The sequence below is a fragment of the Ursus maritimus genome (genome assembly GCF_017311325.1).
Source record: "Ursus maritimus isolate PB19 chromosome X unlocalized genomic scaffold, ASM1731132v1 scaffold_X1, whole genome shotgun sequence".
Taxonomy (NCBI): domain Eukaryota; kingdom Metazoa; phylum Chordata; class Mammalia; order Carnivora; family Ursidae; genus Ursus; species Ursus maritimus.
This window is the reverse complement of record NW_024423319.1, coordinates 36995220-37013789: the sequence shown is the minus strand read 5'-3', so window position 1 is coordinate 37013789 and position 18570 is coordinate 36995220. Positions and strand designations below refer to the sequence as shown.

The 18570-nt window shown below is 37.1% G+C and overlaps 1 protein-coding gene across 1 annotated transcript in view; it reads left to right on the top strand.

The window, feature by feature from the left end:
* Positions 1–18570, top strand: part of LOC103679737 (ALG13 UDP-N-acetylglucosaminyltransferase subunit) — a 65857-nt gene that overhangs the window by 36980 nt on the left and 10307 nt on the right. Inside the window, 12 exon segments of the mRNA XM_040629019.1 lie at positions 117–181; positions 661–761; positions 1803–1930; positions 2685–2931; positions 3323–3436; positions 3629–3785; positions 4118–4238; positions 6405–6437; positions 6542–6597; positions 10056–10127; positions 11338–11503; positions 18525–18568. Of these exon segments, the coding sequence (XP_040484953.1) occupies positions 117–181; positions 661–761; positions 1803–1930; positions 2685–2931; positions 3323–3436; positions 3629–3785; positions 4118–4238; positions 6405–6437; positions 6542–6597; positions 10056–10127; positions 11338–11503; positions 18525–18568 (1304 nt within the window).

Below are 18570 nucleotides of genomic sequence, written 5' to 3'. Positions count from 1 at the left end.
CCTTACAGTAATAGCATTGTCAAAAACACTGGTAAAAGTAAATTAGAAAATTAAGTGATGTAAAATGGGAAAGGATCCAGTTCGGATGAGCTTGAAACTTCATTTTCTTTTAATAGAACTTCAAAAATCTGATTACATGGAGTATGCTGGGAGACAGTACTATTTGGGAGACAAGTGTCAGGTTAGTTCATCTTTTAAAAAACTCAGTAATTTGTTTTCCCAAGGTTGTGGTTTTAGTCATTAATACAAGTTCAGCAAAGCTCCCAAGGTTGTGGTTTTAGTCATTAAGGTCATCAAAGCTCATTTACAGAATGCTAAAAAAAATTTTAATGTTTGTGTTTAATTTTAATTACAAACTTCCATGAGAACGTGTGTAAGGATCTTTAAAAAAAAAAAAAAAGTTGTAAGGATCTTCCCGCATGTGCCACCTATATGTTAAATCAGACTGGATGGCAGTGTTGATTATCAACCACTTTAATAAGTAGATACTGAACTCCGTCTGGGGAGTAATTGTATTTTTGTTTGGCAGAATACATATCTGCCAGTAGATTCAAGATTGGATGTTTTGGGGGGAAAAGTTGTATTTTTGTTTGGCAAAAGTCGTATCTGCCAGTAGATTCAAGATTGGATGTACTTTTACTGTCTCCTACCTTCTTTTAGGTTCGCTTGGAATCGGGAGGAAGATACTATAATGCTCATATTCAGGAAGTTGGAAATGAGAACAATTCAGTAACAGTCTTCATTGAAGAATTGGCAGAAAGGTAAGAATATTGATAATGTGTTAAATTACTAAAATCTTTGGCTCTTGATGCCTTTTTGTAATATTAAATTGAGAATTACCAGGATGCTAGTAAGAAATCCAGTTACATCTGGTACCAGCTTAAAATGACTTACCTCAAATTGTTAAAAGTACATGCTGAAGTATGAAATTTCAGTACACCTATATATGAAAATTTTTCAAATCCCTAGGCTCTAGCCAACTTACTAGAAATATTAAATACAACAGAATTCTGGTATAAAACTGTTCATACTAACTGGAAAGCTAGTTTGCTAACAGCCTCTGCCTATACCAAGATGAGCTAGTCTAGTCATTCTCAAACTTTCACATGCCCCCAGAATTACCTAGAGAGCTTATTAAGACAGACTGATGAGTTCCATCCCCAGAGTTTCTGATTTTAGTATGTCAGTGGTAGGGCCCAAGAATTTGAACTTCTGACAAGTTTCCAGGTGATACTGCTGCTGTTGGTCCACTTGAAGAATCATTAAACTTGGTTATGCTGCCCTTAACAACCAAAAAAGTCTCAGTAGCTTAAAACAATAAAGTTCATTTCTTGCTCATTTAGCATTTCATAGTGCATTAGCAAAGAGGGGACCCAGGCCAACAAAGGCTTTATCTAGACACAGTCTTCCATGATCACAGGGAAAAAATGAACATGATCAACCATGTGCTGATTCTTAAAGCATCTGCTCATGTTTTATTGGCCAAAGTGGGTTACATAGCTTAGCCTGAAGTCAGTGGGCTGGGAAAAGATAATCCTCTTCCAAGGAAAGGCAACAAATATTAGTAGACTAGTCTCACAGTATTTCCTCTGGAACATGATATGTGCTACAAATAGCTGTGGAATTGTATAAACTAATCTTAGGTTTTCTAACCTAAAAATAAAACCTCAGTAGTGTAACTAGTATCAACAAGCTTAAGTAGAAAACACTTGAAAATGAAGTGGGATGGGTGAGGGTGTGTATATCCAGTGAGAATTAAGTCTGTGTTGCAGTGGCTTTATGGTGGTATCTTTAACTTTAAGGCATGTGGTTCCGCTGGCTAACTTAAAACCAGTTACCCAAGTCACGCCTGTTCCTGCCTGGAATGCTATGCCCAGTCGGAAAGGAAGAGGTTACCAGAAAATTTCCGGGGGCTATGTCCCAGAAATGGGTTTGTATGCTGAAGGTTTTTATTATATCCCCCTTCTTGTACTTACATTATATCATTAAAAATTTAAAAAAGAAGACAACATAGATAAGTCTTGTTCTCAGGTAGAGTTTCTCAACTTAGGCATTACTGACGTTTTGGGATGGATAGTAACTTTTTTGTGGGCAGCTGTCCTGTGCATTCTGTGCTACAACGGTTGATCAGCATCCTTGGCTTCTATTCACTAGATGCCAGTAGCATCCTTCCCACAGTTGCAACAACCAGAAATGTCTCCAGACATAGCCAAATGTGTCTCAGGGTGGGGAGGGGCAAAATTATCTGTGGTTGAGAACCACTGTTCTAGGGGACTTTGTGTAAACTTAAGCTGGCATGGGTTTTAGACTCTAAAACTTCAAGGGAAGAGATTTCTCAAAGAACCAGGAAAACACCTCACAGAAGCAGCCAGTGACATTAATAGGCATCATTTCTCGGAAAATAAGTAATGTAGGTGACTGAATGACTGAGTATGTTTTAATGATCAGAGCCACCTGTATTAAAGGTAGTGCTGAGATGTCCATTGATATGGAAATACCTGCTGGTTTTGCCCTTCCAAATGGAAGATCTAGTACATCCTTAAAGAATACAGAATTCCCTCCCTGTATTTATTTGGTTTGTTCCCTTTAAAAAAAAAAAGTTCTAGGCATTTGGGGGAGGGGAGGACTGGATCTTTTGCTTTGGTTATGAAGCTTATTTGACTACTTCTTTGTTTGCCTGAAAGCTATGTCAGAGATGGATATGAAACAACGGAAGAAGATGTTCAAAAAAGTTAGAGGAAAAGAGGTTTATATGACTATGGCTTACAGCAGAGGAGACGCCTTCCTCCCGCCCAGACTTCAGCACAATATGCATTATGGGCATGACCCTCCAATGCACTACCCACAGACAGCTGGCAGTATTATGTCTAATGAACATTTTCATCCTCAACATGCATCTCAGAGACAAGGTCGGGGATACGGGATGCCCAGGTAAAGCAAATTGTAGATAATTCCTGGGCAGAATTTACGGGAGAATTTAGAAATATCTCAGCAGTTTAGCTCCCTTTTGTAATGTCTGCATGGAGGATGGAACTGATGTATACTTAAATTTTTGCCAGATGAATTTATTGGGAGATTTGTATTCTCACTGTCTGAGGAAATATGGAATGGTTGAAGACATGCCCAGGCTATCAAGTTGAGTGCCATGTATATGGTTTTGTATCCATTAATGATAGATAGGCCTAATGCCAGTAGTGAGGAGAGCACAGCTCTTTCTATTAGGACATTTTTAGAAAGATGTGTTAATTCTAGTTAAGTATAAAGATTGACGACTCAAGCACTAGTGAATTAGAGTTTTGTTTTCCTTTCCCTTCATTCTTAGGGATTCATCTCGCTTTATAAACAGGCATAACATGGAGGGCCCCAAAGTTGGTTTTTACCCTGGCCCAGGTAAAAGATGTTGCCAGAGCTATGATAACTTCTCCTATAGATCTCGGTAAGTGAATTTTAAGTGTTGAAAGTCAGAAAATGGGTAAGTTTGCCTTCATTGCTGAGCAACAAATATATGGATTATAATTTTTAAAAGTGTCAACACTGAGATGTTTGAACTGTTATTTAGAAATTAGAAGCAAGTTACCACCAAATTTTATCATTTTTCCCCTTTTCTCTGAACTACTTAATACTTAAGTTCCTTTAGACGTAGTCACCGCCAGATGCATTGTATGAATAAGGAGTGCCAGTATAGCTTTGCCCCAGAAAGTGGACAGATGCCCAGGGGCTTGGAAGAAACCATTACTTTTTATGAAGTTGAAGAAGGTGATGAGACTGCTTATCCAACTTTACCTGTAAGTAGGTCAAAGATTTATTCAAAAAGCTGTTTACTTTCTTTTTTAAGTAAAGGCATTGTGGATAGATTTTAGATTTTTGACAAACCACCAAATAAAGCACTTCTGGAAAACATGAATTTTTATCTTAGAGCTTTTAAAGATGGGAGAGGACAACTTTTTTAAAGCTATTTTTAGAGAAAAGGGGTAGAGGTGGACCAGTAATCTTACCTTCCATAGTATGGGCTAATATTTTCTGTTTTCTTGATTTTTCTCACGTTTTTTGATTCTAAAGTACATTTATAGCTTTTTTTCCTGAACTGCATGTAAATGTGTGTGTGTCTTTGGTACAGAATCATGGAGGGCCCTCTACAATGGTTCCAGCTGCTTCGAGATACTGTGTTGCAAGGCGAGGACATAGCTCGGGCAAACAGACTTTGAATTCAGAGGAGGGCAGTGGCCAGAGTGACAGTGGTGAGTCAGTTACAGTTAAATGTTTCTTTAAAAGATGATTCTTGTGGCATTAGCACATCAGGGCTATGAAGTAGATTTAAAGTTTTGGTTTGAGGGGGTCTCACACTTCTGGTAACTCATTTTGAACAAGTTACCAGTTCTTGTCTCAGGGCTTGCTAGGTGTTTGACGATGTTTTGGTTTTTCTCAGAAGGACAGACACATATTGTCTCAACTTACTTTTAGCTCTTTGCATAGTGAGTTTTGATTTGGTGAGATTTTGGTATGGAAAATACATATTCCTTGTTAAGAAGGCACTATTTATGTTATGGTGAGGACCATTTGTAAAACTACTTTGGGCTTTTCTGTGACTAGCTGCTATTTTTATGAGACTGCTATAAAATAATCTCGTTGCTCAAAGAAGTCTCCTTATAACGTTACTGTTCATTATAGCCTATTGATCATCCACTGTACTAAATAGCTGTATTTATAATTTAATATAATACTTAACTGCATCCCTCTATGGAATGTGGTATCCTTGTTTATATATTAGGAAATTGAGGTTCAAAGCGTAAATGACATGGCCAAAGTCATACCCTCGTTTATGTCAGAGATTTAACTTTTTAATAATAGCTTTATTTAGATATAATCCACATATGGTATAATTCACCTGTTTAAAAAGGGTACAATTCAGTGATTTTAATACAGTAACAGAGTTGCATGACCATCACCACAATTTTAGAATATTTTTATCACCCCAAAAAGAAATCCTGTACTCGTTAGCAGCCACTCCCCATACCCTCCTCCCCCAGCCCTAGGCAACCCCAAGTTAGCTTTTTATCTTAATGAATTTGCCTGTTCTGGACATTTCATGTAAGTGGAATCATGCAATATGTGGTCCTTTGTGATTGGCAGACATCAGTTTTGAATTTGGTTTGTCTGACACTAAAGCCTGTAGGTATGTCCTTAACAGTTGCTGTAGTGCCTCTCACCATGGGGTGTACTTATTTTTACCATTTTATTGTAAAATGATGTATGAGTGACAGATAATTCTACTGAAACAATTCTGGAGGAAATGGGTGGATTAAGGAGGTATGAGGTAGTCTCACTGACTTAACGGTCAAGTTCTTTATTGTGATGTTTTTCTTTCTACGTATGTAGAAGAAAATAGGTATTTCTAGGAATTTAATGAGGACAAAACATCTAGCACAAGAATGATCTGTGAAGAATTTGTCCCCATGCATGTGCATGCATGTGCTCAAGGATGTGCATTCTCTGCTCTTTTACTCAGCATGGCCCTTTTGTCTTTTCCCTTTAGCTTGGTGGGTACCTTCAGATGTACTGCTCACCTCTAGTGGCATATTCAAAGTAACCACATCTTTGTTCTTACCTTAAGTCCTGCTGTCTGGAGTGGTTGCATGTATGTGTTTGATAAGTGACATGTTTAAGAATCAAATCCAGTTTTGACCTGTGGAGTTTATTTGGTGGGAAACTGTCCAGTTGATGATTAACTTTTTCTGCATTTCAGTGGTATAGTAGTCTTACAGCAAAATACTTTAGTCCACTGAGCCATCCTCTGAGAACAAACCAATTTTAAAATGTATCATTTACTTAAAACAGGCTGAGAAACAGATGAGGGGTATGATACACTCTTTTAATGTCCACCTAAGTATACTATGGGTTATACTCCAATTACTTTATAGATACCATTTACTACATATCAAGCACCATGCTGTGTTCTTTCCACCCCCTATGATCTCGGTACTGTTATCTCTATTTTATAGTGCAGAAATTGAGGCACAAAGATTAAATAACCTACCTACAGCGATGTAAGTTAAACAGGATTCAAATGTAGACAGCCCTAACTCCAGAGCCAGTGAACTCAATCACCATACTCTACTGCTTGACTGGAAAAATCAGATACAGCTGGGTTTTCACCTCTGTCTGAACTCTTAAGAACTAAGGGAATTTTCAGAGGAGAAATTTGTCCTGTTTACAGTCAATATCTGGCTTCAGTATCTGTTGACTACTGTGAAAGTTCAAATCACTTGTTTCAAGGACGTATACATTTTAGTTCTGAATATATATCCATAAAACTTGAGAAAAAGCAAGTGCTGGTCATCTGGCTCTGTTGAGCTAAAAAGCCCTGCATAAACACTTCTTCTGTCTTTTTTTTTTTTTTTTTGTAGGGAGATATCATGAAGAATATATTTATCCTTCAGGTCAGTGAGATCTAGATATAATCTGACATTCATCATTGTTTATACAATTTTAAATTATGAAATAATGCTCATTTTTTTTACTTTACTTTGGCTATATTCTCTAGAACCAGACTATGAAACTTCAGGTGTTTATAGCACAACTGAATCTACAGCAAACTTGGTAGGTATTTAATAAAAATGGCAAGAGCTATATCTCCTGTGTACTAGGGCACTGTTCTAAGAGCGATACATATAAGTGTATTTAAATCAGAATAATCCTGTGAGGTAGTTAGGGCTTCATTCCCATTTTGTAGATGAAGAAATTAAGACCCTGAGATTAATCTATTTAATGATACTCCTAATGTGTTGTTTCAAGAGGAAATTCAAACATTGGCAGTAATGATTTTTAAGAGGATTTTATTTATGATTTTTTGATAAGAATGGGCATAAGTCTCAGTTACTTCATATAACAAAAGTTTGTTTTTTGGTTATGCTTCATATCCAGTGGAAGTCTACAGGAGGGCTCTGCTCAGGGACTCAGGCTGATAGAAGCTCCATTCATGGTTGCCAAGGGAGGAACCAAAAGGTAGTGAATGGTACCCTGGTACTTACAGCTTCCACCTGGAGATGACACCTGTCACTTTCTTTTTCATTAGCCAGAGTATGTTCTACTGAAGTGTCTAACTTCTATGTGTCTGAAAGTGAAAAAGTTGGAAATATTTTAATAGCACTAAGGACCACAACATTCAACTCAAACTCCCTCCCACAGGCAAAATACTTGCTTCCACGTCAAGGGAGGCAATCCAAAAATCTTATTCAGTGTAATTAAACTCAGAGCCCAAGGTTTCTGGGAATTGTGTAGTACTCTGTGCGTTGGGTCCGGATATGGCTCATCTTCATCTGGAGGCCTAAAACCAAAGACACAAAGTTATTTAACCGTTGCATACCCAGTTTATAATGAAAAATGGCAGTAAAAATTCCCATTCAGAAAGGGGGGGAAATGGGAGAAACGGTTAATGGCCTGTAGCAATTCTGACATGATGGACAGACATTGTGAGGGCCCCCAACCTAGACATGGGGACTATTCCCTGGAGGGGCTCTCTGATTCATTGTTTTCTGGGGCTCTTGGTTGCTCCAAGGCCCTTCCTTCCTTGGCCATATTTGAAGTAGGCATTGGGGAATAATCCTTCTTGGCAGCTGAGCAGCTTTCTCAGCCTGCTTCTTACTTGGAGAAAATTGGGAGCCCAGGGGTCGTGTTATCTCAGTTGGACGGTTTTAGTTCTGCTCATTGTTTCTTTGGCTGTGTGATTAATTTATTCTGCTTCTTTGTATGATTCCTCTTAGTTTCACGTGCCAATAGCCATACTGACAATTCTTTTTTAATAGATAAACTACTTAGATTTCCTATAATTTGCTTTCTTATCCCTATGTCGCTCTGTATTTGATTGCAAGTACCTTGACCTTATCAGGGATGGAGGAGCCATACTTCTGGAGGCTATTTCCATGAGCCATTTTGTCCAATTGCAAGGAATCAGTGGGTGTTGCATTCTTAGTTGGACTCTTGCTTTGAAATATCTTAATGCAATCAGATTTTAACAATTTGATTTTTGCTTCAAAGCCAAGTTTTTAACTGCTCTTTGTTGTCCAAAGTATTTATCAATTTTATATTTCACAGTTTTAGGTTGAAGCAATTTCATCTTCAGCCCTTTAAGTCCTGTATTCAAGGATTCTCTATTCCCTTTCATTCCTGCCTACAAACTCCTTTTCTATACCCATCTGTCTTAAAAAATGTTGCTAAACTCTGCCAAGAGTAATCAAAACACAAAACTAACATTGTTTTCCAAATCTCCCCTAAAAGACACAAGTTCATTATCTCCTTTTCAAGTTAGGTTTTTGTTACAGTAGCACCCTACTTCTAATTACCAGATTACTGTTTCAGTCAAGCTAAGTTATGCTGCAGTAAGCCCCCCCCAAATCTTAGTGGCTTAACACAGGACAGTTCTTGATCATGTTCTATGTCTAGTGTAGGTTGGTAGCAGGCTTTGGTCATCATAGTCACTCAGGGAACCCAGGCTGATGGACATGTTTGTTTTCACAGTCACTTTGCAGGACCAAAGATAGGATAATTGAACACTGGCTTTGAATATTCCTGCTCATATTGACCAAATAAATCATGTGGCCACATCTAACTTTAGATGAGGCCAAGAAGAAAAACTTACCATGTACCCAGGAGAACTGGAATATTTGTAAGAACTTGAATAACAACCCTCTGTTCTCTAATTATAATTAATCTTAACCTCACATAGCAAATTTTCGTTTTCACTGTTTAGGCAATGCATCTTAGGAATGAAGAAAACTATGATAACGTGATTCTCTTCCCCTTATTTCTCCTTCCCTTTCTTTGCCCCTTCTAGAGGAATAGTTTTTCCTCTCACTGTGCCATTATTATTCTCATATCAAATGCTTCTTATGCCATTTCTTGAAATAGCCACCCCAGTGAAAAAGCAAGTTAAAAATCTTACCATCAAGGATGATAAGAGTAGATATTTAATTTCTTTCTTTTTTAATATTTAATTTCTTTCTGTCCCTTTAATTTCATTTGTCACATGTTCCTTTTTGTTCTGAACTTTATCATACGTCCCAAGTAGCTTTCAGTCTCTTCAGGGTGTGCTCCACTCCCACTTTGCAGTCACCAAATCTATAGCAAGTTTCTAAGTAATTTTTTTTCACAGCATGCTGTGGGGAGAGGACCAGTGCAGGACTTACGTCCAGGCACAGAGCCTCCTAAAAACAAAACAAAACAAAAAACCACAAATATTTATTGCTATTTTATTTCTGTGACCAACTCTCAACTAAATCCTTCTGTAAAATTGTTTAGCATTCACATTGGGCCCTCTGAGTCAAAGCCGAAGTTTGGTTTTTGGCAGGTGCTTTGGTTGTAGTTGAAAACTGACTTTAGAAATGTACAATCCATGGTAAGTTGGGCTCACCTTTGTCACAATATGATTCCTCTTGTTTTCTGTGATTACTTCCCTTGATTCCCTCTGTGCTCTTATCATTGTTAAACCAGTTTCTGCTGCTAGGTTTTTTGGTTTTGTTTTTGTTGTCAATGACAGTTTGTCATGTATAACTCTGAGGCTTTTAAAATCATTTTTACTTTACAAAGAAGACCTTGAGCCAGAGGGGAGTGGTGTTCAGATTATACTCCATCCTGCTTAGATAGGATACAGCTGAATAACCAGATATCCACCCTTGTCCCAAGCTACATTTTTAGATGGAATGCTCTTGTTTAGTAAAACTGTTGTTGGTCCTACTGATTTTGAAGCTTTTAAGGCAAGAAAGGCCACTGAAAAAGTGTTTAAATTATAATCCTCCACTACATTTTAGTATCTACATTGGACTAGAATTGGATATGATCAGGTTCTCTGACAATGGGAAATAACACAGTCATCTAAATCTGTCACTGGAGTGACACCTTTTGGAACGCTATTTTAGTATTTGCTTCCAAATCTGAATACTTTCAGGACAGATCACTTTTCACTTAATTTTAGGAGATATTGAAACAAAGCAGATCTTTTATTGATGTGTTTTTGGTGTCTTGATTTACCTTATTTAACTATACTTCTGTGTTCATTAAAGTCTCTTCAGGACAGAAGACCATGTCCTATGTCTCCTCAGGACACAGTTACCTCATACAACTACCCCCAGAAGGTAATCTTAATAGTGTTATCAAGCAATCAGATGGGGGGAAATTACTTTCTTATTGTTCTCCTTGTCCTTCATCATGTTTAAGTATTATATTGTACTTTGTAGTGCCTGGCACAGTGATTGGTAAAATTCATTCAACAAATTGATTATCTACTGTGTTCCAGACACTGTTCTATGCGCTGGCATTTGACTACTCATAGTCCTTCTCTTCTGAACCTCTTATATAACGAGTGAATTAATATAAATTACTGGTCAAGTCTCTGTCATTTACTGAAGTTAAATATAAAGAAAAGGGAGCTAGCGTCAAAAAGGTCGCTGAAACCATGGGTGTGAATAAGATAATTCTGGGCAAAGGTAGAGATTGAGAAGAGCATCCAGAACAGAGCCTGTAGATCCCCAAATTTTAGCAAATGAGTAGAGAAGGAATAGTTAAGGAGAGAGGAAAAGTAGGAGAGTGTGTTACTATGGGAGCCCCAGGAAGAGAATGTTTCAAGGAGTAGTCAAGCGTGAGTTGCTGCCAAGAGGTCAAGCATCATAAGGACTAGCAAGAGTCTATTAGGATTTGTTGCTGTGAAGACCACTGGTGACTTTGAATACAGTTTCTGAGGACCGGAATGGGTAGCAGCCACTCAGCAGTGGGTGGTAAGAAAATGGAGACTGCATTGAGAGCAGCATGTTCAAGAAGTGTCTGTTACTACGTAGTGAACATCTCTCTATGCACAGTGCTGTATTGGTTGGTGCAGCCTCAGAAAAACAAATTACAGTCCCGTGAAGTTTACACACAAAAAAGCAAAACACCTTTTCTGTTAAAAAAAAAAAAAGCATGTGTTAGCGTGGGGAAATGTATACACATGTAAAAACAAACCTAGAAATCCCTGGATAATATGTAGGAAATCCAGAGGTTACCCGTTTGGGGAGAGGAGAGGGGAACTAGGCAGATGGAAGATAGGTGTTGGAAGGAAACATTTCATTGTATACAATTTTATACTGATTTTTGAATGTACTACTTTTTCAGAAAAATAAATTTACAGATTAAGATCTTAAATAATTGTGGTCTTTTAAAAGAAATAACCTTGTAGGGTTTACATAAAGATTGATTTCTCAGTGTTTTAGTTATCCAAATACTGTATCTTGAAACTTAGGATCAGATGAGAGACTAACAGTGTTTGAGAAATCACTAAACTTTTCTAAATTTTTCTTCTGCACTTAACAGGTGATGGTAAATTCTGCAGCAATTGCAGCTTCCTGTGCCAATAATGTTCCAGCTCCAGTCTTACCTAACTATGCAGCAGCTAATCAAGCTAGTAGTACCACTTCAGTTTCCTCACAGAATGTTATACAGCCTCTATTTGTATCGCCACCTATACAAGGCAGGCCAGGTAGGTTGCTTACTTTGGGAAGCCTCTTTTCCTGTTCATGAACATGCACATATAACAATTCTAGTGATTAGATAGGATTAATTTAATTTCTAGTATTAAATTTGTTTAACCTACTTAATAAAGTATGTTCTGTATTTGAGGAATCCATGAGATTTGAGGGCCAGTGTTTCAATTTTTTTCTTGCAAATTTGGCTTTGATATGATTTTGTAGCTATTGTTTTGCTACCCTACTGAAAATTTAGAGGACTTTACTAGTGAAACTTCTGAGTTAAGTTTTATTATACAGGAATTTAGAGGTGTTTCACACTTCAGAATTAATTCCTGAAAAGTTTGCTGTAAAATACATTTCTATATAATGAATCATTTTCCCATGAATGTTCTAAGAAAGAGTATAGGCTCGAGAATTTAAGGAATGTAGGTTAGAATTTTGGTTTTACAACTCACTACCTCTGTAATTGTGGACAAGTTATTGAGCCTTTCTTATCTATGAGCTTGGGGGTACTGGTAGTACCAATTTATGAAGTGGTCATGAAATTCCAATGAGTTAATATAATTCAGAATTCCCAGAATTCTGGGAAGGTGGTGGCAACAACAGGATAGCTATTTAATCTGAGTCCTCGAATAAAAATGGAAATAGCAAAACCAAAACCCGTGGACAACGTTTACAATGAAACTAGGTGACAAGGTATCCCCACGAACCCCAAAACTTAAGCAGGTAGGGACAAACCACCAGTCACAAGACCTGCATGCTATCAGGGTCTATGTGGGAGCAAGAAGACGGAAGCCTCGGGGATGTTGTCTGATGGACCTGAGAACAGAAGAACCCCAAAAGAGCTAATAAGAATTCACTGGAAAGTGGGGCGGCCAATTTGGAAGGAGCAGCTAAGACTGGGAAGGGATTTGACCTCGCCAATACTAGGTGAGTGCTTTGGGTACATGGTAAAAGGGACTTGAAGGGCTTAGAGCAATCTGGCCCCTAAGAACCCTTAAAAGTGACCTGCCAGGGCTCCCTGTTAGATAGTATTCCTCGCTGGGGAGAAACTGCTGGGAGTGAAATCAGAATTGATCGGGATTGGGAAAAGAACATGTCCAGACCAAAGCAGAGGAGAACAGAGCCATGGAATCCTAGAAAGCAGTCATGTTTTTGAACACTACACAAAAACAAAACTACCCTGTATCCACCTCATTCTAAAGTTCATGAAAAATAATTTCATGTAACAAAGGAAAAGCACTAAGGTGAAATCCTATACAAAGATATTTTAAGAACAAAAAAATAATATCCCCATAGAAAGTAAAAGCATGTCAGAAATGTGCCAACTAAAATGTGCCAGCTAAACAAACTAACCGCTATTTCAGAATGAGCTAAAGATATAAATAACAATAAAACATTAAAGAATAACTGGAATTAAAATCTTAAAAAGAATTACATCAGAATTAGAAAAACTCAAATGAAGTGACAGAACGCAGAAAAGCATTAAAAATGGCAGAAAGTCATTTCACTTATGAAGACTAAAGTATAAAGAACGTGACCANNNATATACAACAGATGATGCTTTAAAAGATGTAAGAAGGAGGGGGAATCTAAAATGAAGAAAAGGAAGATAAAGATTCAAAAGTGACTTGTTAAAGTTAGGCAAAGGAGATCAAACAGTGATAGAAGTCTCTGAAGAAGAAAATCAAAGTAAGGGAAAAGAACAAATACTGAAAACTGTAATTCAGAAAACTTGTCCTGAAATTAAAAAAGTTTAAAACTGTGTACTGAAACAACACTCTGCATACCTGAGAATATTGACCCAGAACAGCCAACACCAAGATAATTCTAGTAAAATGACCAGACCTTAAAGAAAAAGTCCTTTGATTATCTAGATAAAAGACCTATGGAGTATAAAAGAAATAAAATGATAATCATCAAACTTTGACAGCAGTGCTTCATGCTAGAAGAAAATGGAGTAACATTTAAAATAAAGAGTGTGTAAAACAAAGATTTTATATCCAACCAAAACTTATTTTCAAGCCTAAAAGGCAGTAAGAATTCAAAGAAAATAACTTGCCTGAGCCCTTCCTGAAAAATCTACTAAAACTATGCTGTCAAGCAAGGTAATCACTAGCCACATGTGACAATTTTAAGTTTTAATTACAATTAAATAAAATCTTCAGTTGCTCACTTGGCACCAACCACATGCCAAGTGCTTAAAGCCATATGTGGCCAGTGGCTAGTGTATTGGACAGCACAGATACAGAATATTTCTACCGTCATGGAAAGTTACGTTAGATGGACATCAGTGTACCAGAGAATGAGTTGACTTTTAGACTACCAAAACAATTAAAGACATCGACATGATGGTAAGTATTAAATGTATAATTACCTAAAGAATTAAGACAATGAGGGCTAAGAGGTGGAGAATACACTATGTAATAGCAATAATCTTATGTTTGGACAATGTAGATACTGTATGGCTATTCTTAAAAATAGAGCTGAGAGACCATGTGCCAAGCATTTTTTAATCCTCTCAATAATCACATGAGGTTCTTTTATCTAGATAATCAGATTGTTATTCTGAGACTGTGTAATGTCGGCTAAAACAAATGAGTGAGTATGGGATATTCTAATTTTATCCCCTTGTGCCCTTGCAAACCAGGAGTCTCAGTATGGAAGAAAGGTAATATGGGTATAATAAGGCTAAAGAAAAGTTTTATGGTCTCAAATTTGAATTGAAGTAGCAATATAACTTCAGGTATTTTTTCTGGAAATATATGTGTGTATTTCCCAGCTCTGTCCGTTGAAAAGGCCTAGAAACAATGAATATTCTTAGCACTCATTTTGTGGTCTTGAAATACCATTTCTCACTTAAAACAAAAACAAAAACAAGCAGCTTTGTGGAGAAATGGCTGCTGATTCCAGGTCTGGGCAGGAAATGTTCAAGATGAGCCTATATCGTTTTGTCATACCAGATAGCAAAGAAGCCATCAGACAATATTGGGGCCATGTTAAAAGAACTCAGGAGCCATCTTGAAGAGGTTCCCACTGGCCAAAGATGGAACAATTTGAGTCTCAGTGATGATAATTGCAACAGACTGGAACATACCAAATATGTTAAATTTAAAAGTTCTTAATGATATCTTAAAAATTGGTCACTTTAGGAGGATAAAAAACCAGTTCATTTTCTTAACTGGAAAATAAAGTGAAAGAATCAAGCATTTATCCTTTCTACCTTATATGAATTATACCACTGGGTAACCAAATAGTAGATGAGGGGAAGTGTCTCTATATATTAGTATTCTAACTAATCAGTGAAGATAATTATTTTGCAGTTCTTACTGAATGGGTATTAAACAGCAGTAGCTGTGAAAATTGAAGAACCATTACCTATAGATGCGTGAAAGGAATCAATCCTGAGTCTGATCCAGTCTCCTGGATCTAGCTGCCTATTTGCAGGAAATACAGAAGAACATATTGAAACACACCATAACGATATAATCGGGAAAATCCAGACTGTGGAAAACTCAATAGGTCAAAGGGCCCAGATTTTTCAAAAGAAAAACTGAAAGGAATTGACAGGGATGGAGAAAGGACCAATAGTTTAAAAGAGATTCAAGATCTCAACTTTTAAAAGCTATCTGGGGATGCACATTTGGATGACAAAACTCTTAAAACCACAAAGGAGTGATTACTATGAAAGGGTAATGGTTAAATTACGATGGGAGGGAGAGGGTTGTGATTGGGATGGGGCACAAAGACGCTTTCTAGAGTGACTGGCAAAGTTTTATTTCTTAACCTGGATAGTGTCTACCTTAAAATAATTCATTTTGATTCGCTTTCTGTATCTGATTCACTTAAATTTAATAAGTGCTTAGTATAGTTCCTGGAACAGAAACATTCAATATATGTTCATTAATGACCATAGAAATTTTTCACTGAATATGTTAATGTAGACCCTGGTTTTACTACTTTGTGCTAATTGCAAGAAAAAGCATTAGGTGTCTGCTTTGCACACTTCTGAGCTTAAAGAAAATCGAATGACAGGTGAATCAAGCATTGGAGTGCCTCATTTATGTACAGTCATTGAAAGCTTACCATTTAAATGCCAGGTTGTATTCTGTGTAGTTATTCCTAACAATGTATTTATTTTACTTCCTGTTTGAGTCACTTATCAACCTCAGCTATAACTCTACTAGGTCATGGCTGCTATTGAATCGCTCTTGAACATCCTTTTCACTTCTTTAGATGAAACAGCTCATGTTTCCCATTGTGTTATTCATGTGTCTGTGGCAGCCCCAACCCATCCTCCATTATGAAGTCACTTCTTATCTGCCAGGGAATTAGATGCCATGATGGCCTTTAATATGAATCTCCTCATAGGCATTAAATACTGTTAACTGAGTTTTGGTAACCGTTCTCAGGGCTTTTGTCAGGGATAGGACTAGTGACTCATTTGCCTTGGGTGCAAAATTTAAGAGAGTGCCAAAAAAACACAGTAATCAAGGTAAATAATACTTTAATGTATAGGAGCCAGGTTTGGGGGGGGGGACAGAGGGAGGATGAGAAAGAATTTTAAGTAGGCTCCACACCCAAAGCAGAGCCCGATGCGGGGCTAGATCTCACAACCCCTGAGATCATGACCTGATGTGATATCAAGAGTTGGCTGCTTGGGGCGCCTGGGTGGCTCAGTCCGCTAAGCATCTGCCTTCTGCTCAGGTCGTGATATTGAGTCCCGCATTGGGCTCCCTGCTGAGCAGGGAGTCTGCTTCTCCCTCTCCCTCTGCTCCTCCCCCAGCTCGTACTCTGTCTCTCTCTCTTTCTCTCAACCATAAATAAAATCTTAAAAAAAAAAGTTGTGTGCTTAACCAGGCACCACCCAGGCACCCGTAATGTATTTTTTTAAAAAATCAAGAGTAATTCAAAAAAAGTCCATGGTAAACAAAGTGTCAAAATTTTAAATAAAGACAGGGTCTGTGGGCCAGGCTTAGGATGAGTTGAGTGAGATACTCTTGGGATCATGCAAGTGCAGGTTTGGATCCTGTCTTTATTTAGAATTTTGATATTTTACTAATCATGGATTTTTGGGGGGAATTATTTTGGTGGCCCCTTGAATTTTACACCTCACCGCACCTAAGTCCCCACCCTGCCCTTTGATCTGTAAAGAAGTCAAGCCTTACTATGTATATATTCATATGCTCTTCTGAAATGTCCTGAAACAGACTGCAGTTTCATAGACGGGAAATAAGCATTTTGAATGTAGTATATTTGTTTCCATTAATATTTTAGGGAAGTTTGTATTGTTTTGGAGCTATCCCTTAAATTCTCCCTGTTAAACCTATAGAGCCCTGTTAAGTTTACAAATGAGATGCTCATGTATCTCTAGAGCAATTGGAAATTATAAAAGCTTTTTCCTCAGGGACTTAACCGTAATATGCATTTTCAGGGAAGGTGAGTTCAGATAAAATAATCTCCAAATTTCTTCTGCTGTTGATTCTGTCAGGCCCATGAGAACTTACTCAGCTATCCATGTCTAGTAGTTGGTTTTTACCTAGTGATCATAATCACATTCTGCTATCTTTAGCTAATAGCTAATTTTTTTAATTGTGTGATTTGAGTGCTAGTTTAAAAGGAATATAAGTGGAGCTTTGTTGAAAAAGCCATTATTTTATAGAAAAATTCATAAAGCCTTTTGAATATTTGGAGGTACTCTACAAATTAAATGCCTCTTCCAAATCTGTGAAAGTGGAGATTTCTACATACATGACAAAACTCCAAAATAGTTTAGTAAGTTTAAAAATGTTACTGTTTTAATTTAGATACAGTAAGAATCATTTTTTGGTGCCCAGTTCTGAGTTTTGACAATGCATAGAGTTGTATACACTACCACAGTCACGAGAGAATAGTTTCATGACCCCCAAAGAGTTGTTTATCCAAGTTTTAAATCACCCTAAGACATCTCCTATCACTGTTAGCCTGTAAATGTATAAAGGGTATAGATAAGTATATTGTAAGTATTTATGTTGGTGAATAAAAACAATAGGGATTATTTCTAATACTTGACCTTAAATTCTTCTTGCTAAACTACCAGAATAACAAATTCAGCTTGTGTACACTGTTCCTGTACTAAACTAAGTGTTCTAAAACTGTGAACTTAAATCTTTATTGAATAATGAGACTAAAGTTTCTGTACTTCTCAGGGTTAAAATTATAGTGCAGGTAACACAATAAATTTAGTACTTGAATGTCTAGTTGGCTAAAATGATTGAATTGAACTTGAAGGGTTGTATCATTCATCTTTTGTCAAATTTAACAAATTTATCTGGCATGCGTATAGGAGATACTTATTTTTACTATGTCGGAACTGCATCATTTCCTTTATCTTCGTAGAGGAAGAATGTATTCATATTTAAACAATTGTATTTGAATTTCTTATGTCAAAAATTGAAACTCCTGAATGAATATTGTTTTTAAACGGTAGCCACAGGTACAGAAAGTCAAAGGGATAAGATATTTCATCTAGCCTGTCTTAGATTCTGTGTGTCCTTAGAAATGGAACTGTCATGGTTTAGAATGCCTTACATTCCAGGGATGCTACTAAGTAGAAACCTTCAAGGATTACTTAAATCTGTAATCTGTGTAATTTAGTCTCTCTTATTAGCTTCTACATCTTGTGATTTGACTAAGAATGGCAGATGGCTGAAAACATCCTTAACTTTGTATTAAGCTAAGTAAAAATTTTGCTTTAATGGTATTTCATTTGTGTACCTGTTAGCTGATGTTTTTTAAAGTCTTGATAGTCAAAACTCTGCAACTTCCAGTTTTTTAACTTTTATTTCAAGTGATTACCTTAACTCAAGATAACCTGTAATGAACTCCCAGTTTCAACTGGCATGTCTAGGAATGTGGGCAATTCACCTTCCAAGTTTTTAAGCCAAACCATAAGAATTAGAATTGTTTGACCATATTGGGGACACAAAAGTAGAAGATGAGCTACTGCTTATAAGGTGTTACAGTTGTGCATTGCTGCTTTTTCTTTTTTAGTGATTGCTTCACCATCCTATCCATACCTTTCTGCTCCTATTCCTGC